This window comes from Brassica oleracea, chromosome C5 (assembly GCF_000695525.1).
Source record: "Brassica oleracea var. oleracea cultivar TO1000 chromosome C5, BOL, whole genome shotgun sequence".
NCBI classification, from domain to species: Eukaryota; Viridiplantae; Streptophyta; class Magnoliopsida; order Brassicales; family Brassicaceae; genus Brassica; species Brassica oleracea.
In genome coordinates this window covers 4,616,661-4,625,057 of record NC_027752.1, presented here as the reverse complement: position 1 = coordinate 4,625,057, position 8,397 = coordinate 4,616,661, and the positions used below count along the sequence as shown (strand labels likewise).

Genomic DNA, 8,397 nt, shown 5'->3' with positions numbered 1-8,397 from the left:
CACTATTCATAAAGAATTAATTTTCCTTTTTATTCTTTATCATTTTTTTCGTTGAGAATAACAAAGCAAAATTATTCTTCATTATTTTTAAAGAAGAACAATCATTCTCACTTATTCCTTTATTTTTATTCCTTTTTATTCATTTTTTATTTGTTTATAGTGTTCTTCAGATGGTCACCAGTCAATTGTCTTTTTAATATAATATTTTTTGTTATTTTTTTCCTTTTTATCCACTTTATTTTTAAAATTTAATGAAATAAATAGTTTTATAACTCAAAAATTATAAAAATTTGAAGCAGCTAATGAAATATCCATATATACAAATTGATATTTTTTTGGGTTGAAAATTTTGATAAATTAAAATTTTAAATTATGTTGTACAAAAAATAGATTTCATCTTCTACGAAAACTGGTTAGTAGAACAAACAATTAGGTTTCAAAAATTGGTTAGTAGAACAAAAATTGCACTTTATGTGCCAAGCAAGCATTTCAAAAGACTATCATCTCTCTATCTAACAACAATTTACAGACCGACCAAACAAAGCTCCTAAGAAGAAAACTAAAGAAGTTTAACTTCAACCAGTTCTTCAACTAAAGCTCTGGAAGAAACTGGATCGTGTGATTGCACGTGGTGTCCAATATTTTCATTAGGTTTCCCACAACAAGAAAGGGGAAAAGACCTGATCCTCAAATCCAAGTGGTCAGATATTCATTTGAAAAGAGCTACTGAGATTTTAGAAGCTTTCTTTTCGCAGGATATCCTGGAAAGGCGGCATTTTTTCTTCAATGGAACTTCGGTCTCATCTCCCAAATGATCAAGCTCGTCCCGGAAAAACAGAGTTTTCCTTGGTGTTATGTATTCAAAATGGGATTTCTTCGCAATCAATGTCTGCATGAATAAACAAATTATCAGAATCACATTGTTCAGTCGCCAGATTTCAAAAGAGTCTCTAGCAAATGATGCCATCTACTTACAGCTTCACGTATAGTCTTTGACACATTAAACAACTGCTTTAAATCTCCATGCTCCACTCCACATATAACTCTTATCTGCAAATAATCCAATGAAAATTTTCACTAATCTCAGTCTCACCCAATAATTTTTTTTTCTCTGGCCAAAAGTAGAAGCATTTCACAGGGGAAACTGAAGATTTTCCATTTTCAGTATTGACTCTGTCCCTAGAGACAATAAATAATTCAAGATTTATCTCTATGTGAGTAATCATCAGAACAAGAACACTAAAAACAACTAATCCAAAGAACCCACATATAATAGAAAACCTATTAAAACGAGTTTGTGAGATTGGTTTAAAAGAAGACAAACCAGGATGTCTTGAGGAAGAGCTTCAAGCTCTCGGTTCTTGCCAATGGGAATCAAAACCCTCTTCCTCCCAAATCCTTTCTTATACTTATCACAGTCTAACCCTAACCCTAATCCTCCATCACCAACTACTTTTCGATTTGTGTTTGATGATGATTTCACGGCACCTAATCCCTTCTTCCTCAACGTCATGTCGCTATTATTATCAAAATCCCACGTTCCTGTATCAGGAAAACATGTAATAAAGTATAATGTTTCAAATGTAGTAACCAATGGACCCAAGAACAGGGGGAAAGTAGAGAGAAAACAATGGATGTTGGGGGAATAAAGAAAACATATGAAGTGAATATAGGAACAAGAAGTATTTAGAAGAAAAATAATTTCAAAACTTCAGTTAAACTGTAGTTATCTACTTCCTAAAATATCTGAAAGCTGTTGCACAAAACAAAAAATCTGAAAAACATGTGCGATTTTCACTTCTATTTTTCACCACTATACGTGAGATATTTGTTTATTGTGTAGCAGAACTAAAATCAACACAAAGCTTATTTATCATTCTTTGATTTGAAAAAAAAAATATTCTGTACCTTATTTTCATAGTAAACATAATCGTGAAAAATAATAATATGATTCGTGATTAAAAAATAGAACACAAGACAAAAAATATTAACTTTCACTGATGTTATGTGGCAAGCAATAATTCACAGAAAAACCAGCATGGGAATGGTGTATGCTGTAACGTGGTGACATGTTTCTTTGTTTACTACGTTCATTCGGTGGCTTCCTCGGATTCTATGAACGTAGAAAACATTCTGACATTGTTTTCTCTGGTTCTCTCCAACCACGTGCGTTGTCTATTAAATTCTTATCACTGACCTTTGTTTTATTTTGTTAAATCTTGCTATAATTGTATTTTTCCCAACTCATGTAAATTTTAAATTATATTCAAAAGAGGCTTTCTTAAAAGATAGGAATATTGAAGTTTGGTGAACAAAGTACCTGGTACGTCATAAATTTCGAGAGAGAACTATTGAGCCATTTAACTCCTTATAACATTCAAACTTTTTGGGGCACTATATTACACTGAATTTCATAATTATTATTTTTACTTTGTGGTACTGTAAATTACATACTGGAGTCATTGTAGCCGATATTCATAGGAAGATATCAAACAATCCAAATATATATGCCTCTTTTCAAGAATTTTTAGTTTGAGGTTGAGAAACTTTCTTCTTTTAGCTTTGGAGGTAGAAGAGAAGCTAGGTCCCAAATATTTAACTTAAGAATATCTCAGAACTTTTTCTTTAACAAAAGATTGTCTATTTAAGCTTAAGAAATAAAATGTTTGTTTCAGTTTATCTGAAAGTATGTGATCTGACAGAACTTATAAAAAGGAAAGATGCCATTTAGGGACAAGTCTTTTCCGTTTTGAAGACAGCAAAAGCATGTGCATCGCGCGTTTCTTATGTGGAGAGGGGGGGAAGACTATTGTTTGTTCAAGTCGCCAAATACCGTATGTCCAAGTTGCCAAATAAGAGACGTTTTTGGTGGGTTTTTTTAACTGTTCGCGGGCCTCACTGACACGTGACGGTCTGTGATTGATTTTTTTTTAATTTTTTTTTGGTCAGATAAAAACGAAAAGAAAAAAAAATAAAATAAGAAACCCATTAAAAGTTCGTGCGATAATGATGCTCTAAGTACATTGGTCACAAAGCATGAGAGCATAGACTAAAGAATATTTGTGTCATAACCAAAAGCTCCCACCAAAAAAGCACTGCGCAGTTGCCGAGATAGACCATCCATTACAAGGACAAAAAAGTATAATGATTTGTACCACAAAGAAAGAATAATGAGTGATAATTTCGTTGCCTTCGCTGTCTTAAAAGAACCCAATGCGCATTGATTGATAGACATTATGTTCTACATTATCCAATTAATAATTGTTAGAAAAATATTTAGAAAAGCATTTACTCAACGGTTATGTTCTCTAAAATATAATTAAAATAAAATATTTATATTATTAAAGCATTTATATCCAAAAACTAAAATTTTGATTTATAAAATTAATTTACAATAAAAATATTTTTTAAAACAGTACTTCATATTTAAAATATAATTTAATTTATATAATTTAAGTTATATAATTTTTAATTGTGAAACATTATTTTTAAAAATAGATATTTAATTATAAATTTATTTTAAAATAATATTTTTTGATATAATCATAATTATTAAATAAAATAAATTAATTTTATATGTTAATATATTTATATATATTATAATATATTCATTAAGAATAAATATATTATATAATAATTTTTATAATAATTTTAAATAGTATGTTCATACTGCTATACCAATTATCCTATTAAGCATTTTAGCAAAAACATACAGTTTCTGCAGCCAGTCCCGGCTTAATTTTTGAGTGGACCTTGTGCAAGTTCTAATTTTCAGAAGCAATAAAAGTAATTTGCAAAAAAAAAGCCCTAATTCTACAAAATTGAACCTTAAATTCTAATTAAATTTTTTTTTTTTTTTTTTGGGATCATGTGCAAATGTGCCTTATGCACAGGGTAAGTTACTGCTACTGCTTTATCATCTATTCTACCAATCAAGCCTACATAGTACTGGATATTCATCACTTATACGATAAGTATAAAGTAGCTAGGATAAGTACATACTCTAGTCTAGCTTATCTCCTATGTGAATATTCTTCTACATATTCTCTTGTTGTACCTATATATATTGTACGCTAGCTACTCATTCAATAAAGTATCAAGTATCGTATAAGTGATGTGTATCCAATATGTAGAGTAAAAGCTTAAGATGTAAATACTTCAATCTATGAAGAGTTAAAAGAATATTCACGACTTGCTATTTTACTAAGATGCAAAGTCTGAGATCTTATTCTATGTTGCATACACATTCCCTATACATACGATAAACTAAGACTTCATCGATTTGCATGTACATATACCCTAAATTTTGTAGTTTTCTTCACTATAATTTCCAAACTATTCACTTTTTGTTATGTGTTGAGGTCAAAATTACAACGGCTAAAACTCTTTTAAGACAATGTAGTGGAGATGACAAAAAGAAAACTACCGAAGATACAATGCATATGTTTCTCTATAAGACTATAACAAATCAACATACATGTTATTGTCACATCCACCACTAAAGATATGGAGATAATAACGATCCCATGTTTCAAAAAAAAAATTGTTCTACAAATCCCTTTCCGTGGTTTCATCATATATACTCTAACTACCCCCTTAAAGAAAGAAAAAAACAAGAAGAAGGCATAGGCGAATAGATGAATGTGGGAATCAAACTCTAGAAAATTCATTTCAACATGAGCATAATATGGGGCATAGCAGGAATAAGAAGAAGGATAAAGACAACGATGAAGAGAATGATGGCGTAACAAGTCCATTTCCTCGAGCTCTTTTGGTACTCCCTTGCATCTTGGAGCTGATCAGTCCCTCTTCTCACAAACGAGCTAGCCTTTGCCACATGGCTCTCTATATTGTTCAGCTGTTGCCCTTGTGCTTCCACTAGAGCCGCCATGTCCAAGAAAACTTGGTGCAGCTCCAGTAGATTCTTCTCAATCTCCTTCACTGCATCATGTCTTTCCTGGATCTCAGATATTGTGTCCATGATCTCACCTCTTCCTTGCTCTTGAATCGCTTTTTGGAGAAAATTTTCACTCTCACCGCTTGCAATCAAGTTATCAATTGTTTGCTCGTCCGCTTTTTCTCCTGTTATTGTGAAATACCTGCGCCAATTCCAACAAAAGTCACAAACAGAGCAATACCTTGCGAGACAAGAAACCTAAAAGGGAAAGACCTGCGCTCTACGGTTTCCTTATACTCATCGTTCATTCGCGCACGTAGACTCTGGAAACTATCCATCAAGTCCTTGAGCTTCTTCCCGAGACCGCTAACCACAGAAGACCGAGTCCTATCCGTAGACGAACCGGGTCCACAACCGGGGACATTACGGCTATTAGCGTTTGCTTTCTCTAGGGCTTCGAGCTTCTGCTTGATGATTTTGACCCTCTTAAGGACCTGACCTACGTCAGCATCCATCTTAGCTCGTAGCTCCTTCACCTTCTTGGCGTTGTGCACCGTCTGGCATTCTTCGTTCGAGTCTTGAAGCTTCTTATAAAGAGTCTCCACTCCTTTCATGTCATCCTTCACATTCTCGACGTCCTCGAAGAATTTGTCCAGGTTCATCGTTTCTTGACCTGCCTCGACATCGCTCATTTGAGCCTGGTTCCTCTTGAATGAATTTGAGAATAAGTCATTCATCTTTTGACTCTAATTTTGTATGATCTTTCCTCTAGTTTTTGTTTAATTATGTACAAATTCTTGTCTTTTTATTCAGTGGTTTTGTTCAAAAGCAATAGACAAAGACATCTTCTTTTTGAATACGAGGAAGATACGATGATCTTTTATTATTATTTTAGTTTTATGAGTGGAAAAAGAAAAGAAAAGTGTAAGTTTTGTTGGGAGGTTTATTTTGTTAACGTTAGAATGAGAGTCGCAAGCAGTTTTGGTAATTATCTAAAATTAGCTAATGGCATAACTTTGTTCTCAGCTATTGGTAAAAGACGCTAATATCCCTTTAATGGGCCGAACCTAAAGCCCAATTAAAACTCTCATCTCTTCTTCTCCTTCCAAGACCTCTTTTGGTTTGAATAAAACCCTAAAACCCTAATTTAGTTTACTCGAATCGCCTTCGTCTCCGATCCGACGAAGTATCTCGCGATGAACGTTGACGATGACGGTGCGGCTGGGGCACTGGCTCCGCCGACGAGAGGTAGGCATATCGGGAAGAGAGCTCTAAAGAACAAAAGCGTCACCGTCTCTTTCGATGAGAAAGATCTCAAGTATGTTTCAATCGCGATAATCTGATTCGGAGTCATATACTACTCAATCTTGGCATCCTCTAATCGCTGTTTGTTCGCGAAATTAGGGATTTTGTGACTGGGTTTCACAAGAGGAAGAAGAAAAGGAGAAAGGAAGCTCAGAAGCAGCAGGAGGAGTCTTTTAGGCGGAAACGTATCGAGGCTCGTAAGAAGGTGAGGATTAAGCTTTCGTACTGGTTTTTGTATCATTCATCATCCGTGCGTTATAGATTAGGTTGTAACATGGACTTTGTTCTGAATCATTTTGATGAAAAGTTTTTATTTTGCTTAAAGTTTGTGTTTTTATTTTTGCTTAGAGTTTACTTACTCTCCTGAGCTTCTATTGGCCTAAGATCGTTTCTGAAATATTGTATCTGAGCTTTGCAGAGGAAATTGGAAGAGATGATGGTCGCTGGTAATGCTGAGGAAACTGAAGAGGGAGAAGCTGAGGAGGAGGATGCAGAGAATAAAGAGGCAGAGCCTGATGCTTTAACTTCTGGTAAATTCTTCATAGTCACTTTAGTTTTTCTATATGAAGACATTTAACTTTTTGTTTGTGGAAGAGATGATAGTTTGTCTCCGTAACCTGGGAATTGATTTATTGATTGGAATCGAGAAGTTGATGTATTGAGTGTGTTTTTTTCTTCATTGAATGCTTTGTCTTTAGTTTGATTTATATTTTGCTACGCCTGGGCCCTGGCCATGTTCTAATGTTTGTTGTGTTTCTTTGTTGGTGAAAGGAACGACAATGTATGATACAGGGGAGCTGAAAGTTACTGTGACAACAAGCGAGATATCTCGTGAAGAGGATGAGCCTGTTCGCAGGGAAAAGACCCAATCAACAGAATCTGGTTCTACTGCCAAAGCTTCCACATCACAGCCGGCGCCTTTGAGGAAGTCCAAACCCGCTAAGCAGAACCGGAGACACAAGTCTAGCACCAAAACTATGAAGAAAAGGGATAAGAAGAAACAAGCAAGAGGGATCAAGAGTACGCGGTAGTAGTTAAAGAGGGATTTGTGTTGTTTCTTTTGAAAATTCAGTGTTTTCTGGAGCTTCTGATTATGAAAATTCTCAAGCGTTGATACGGTTGAAATTATCTGTAACAATCAGATAATGTTTTTCTTTTAGTAACAAGAATATTTATCAATCAGATTATGTCTACAAAGCAAAGAGAGAGAAGAAGCAAAGAGGAAAGCTATAGAAATTTCTGCTGTGTCCTTTGATAGCGAAGCGTTTGGATCTTTCAGTATTTATATCAGAAACTCTCTGTACATTTTGGTTTGAATGGTAGCCACTAACCGCTGAAGGTTGAAACAATGGGATAATGTTGAAACATGTATTACAGTATTAATAAGCACATTTATTAATCAAATTCGTAATGTTTCAAGAGTCTTGTCAGAAACTCTCACTATACATTTTGGTTTGAATGGTAACCACTAACCGTTGAAGGTTAATTGCTGCGATCGGAGGCTAACTGATTTAGTGACTTATTAGGCATCACAAGTTGCAGTGTTTATAACAAATCTTTATTAAATACTCAAGGAGAGTAACATTTTATGTTGTTTTTGTTTTGTATTATTCATATAGAAATGTTAAAACATTATTCAAAGATCTTTTAAACCCCGTCAGGTCAGCTTTCCGTGAACTGAAACCTTTGAGAACTGAAACTTGACCTTGGCCACTTCTTAAGGAAATGTTTTACATTATGAAATTGTTTCATCCTTTCACAAAAAATTGAAATTGTCTGATCCAATAATTATTGCTGAGAAAACGCCTTTGATTTATCATTTATTTAAAGTTGTAGATCTTTTATTCATTTTATCCGTAGTGTGATAGATAGGCATGGGCGTTCGGGTCTTCGGGTCGGGTTCGGGACGGTTCCTTTCGGGGCTGGGTCCTTCGGATCCTAAAAATTTGGTCTTAATAGGTACTTAAAATTTTTGGTTCGGGTTTGGGTCGGTTCTTCTTGGGTCCGGGTCGGTTCGGGTCTATAATTAAAATACCCATAAAATACGCGTAATTTTTCGGGTCTATATTGGATCCAGATCGGGTTCAGGTATTTAGGATCTGAAAAGGACATGACATATACAACTCCATCATATTTAGTCGATATTTGTTATATATATATAAAATTTTACAAAATAACTTAAATGAAACTATTAA

At 34.2% G+C, this 8,397-nt stretch overlaps 3 protein-coding genes across 3 annotated transcripts; 1 reads left to right on the top strand and 2 right to left on the bottom strand.

Annotated features, from left to right (window-relative positions):
• Nucleotides 1–411: 411 nt before the first annotated feature.
• Nucleotides 412–2,043, bottom strand: LOC106292469 (F-box protein At1g61340-like). Its single transcript, XM_013728063.1, has 4 exons — nt 1,993–2,043; nt 1,325–1,542; nt 976–1,050; nt 412–889 (listed from the first exon to the last, which is right to left on the bottom strand). The coding sequence occupies exons 2-4, from the start codon at nt 1,511–1,513 to the stop codon at nt 710–712; spliced, it is 444 nt and encodes a 147-aa protein (XP_013583517.1). The 5' UTR covers nt 1,514–1,542; nt 1,993–2,043; the 3' UTR covers nt 412–709.
• Nucleotides 2,044–4,604: 2,561 nt separating this feature from the next.
• LOC106292462 (syntaxin-125-like) lies at nt 4,605–5,774 on the bottom strand. The gene is made up of 2 exons (XM_013728057.1): nt 5,171–5,774; nt 4,605–5,099 (listed from the first exon to the last, which is right to left on the bottom strand). Exons 1-2 carry the CDS (start codon nt 5,632–5,634, stop codon nt 4,667–4,669), a joined length of 897 nt encoding a protein of 298 aa, XP_013583511.1. The 5' UTR covers nt 5,635–5,774; the 3' UTR covers nt 4,605–4,666.
• A 250-nt stretch (nt 5,775–6,024) lies between these two features.
• Nucleotides 6,025–7,384, top strand: LOC106292468 (ribosomal RNA-processing protein 17-like). The gene is made up of 4 exons (XM_013728062.1): nt 6,025–6,215; nt 6,302–6,407; nt 6,621–6,732; nt 6,974–7,384. Exons 1-4 carry the CDS (start codon nt 6,094–6,096, stop codon nt 7,231–7,233), a joined length of 600 nt encoding a protein of 199 aa, XP_013583516.1. The 5' UTR covers nt 6,025–6,093; the 3' UTR covers nt 7,234–7,384.
• The last annotated feature ends 1,013 nt before the right edge of the window (nt 7,385–8,397 follow it).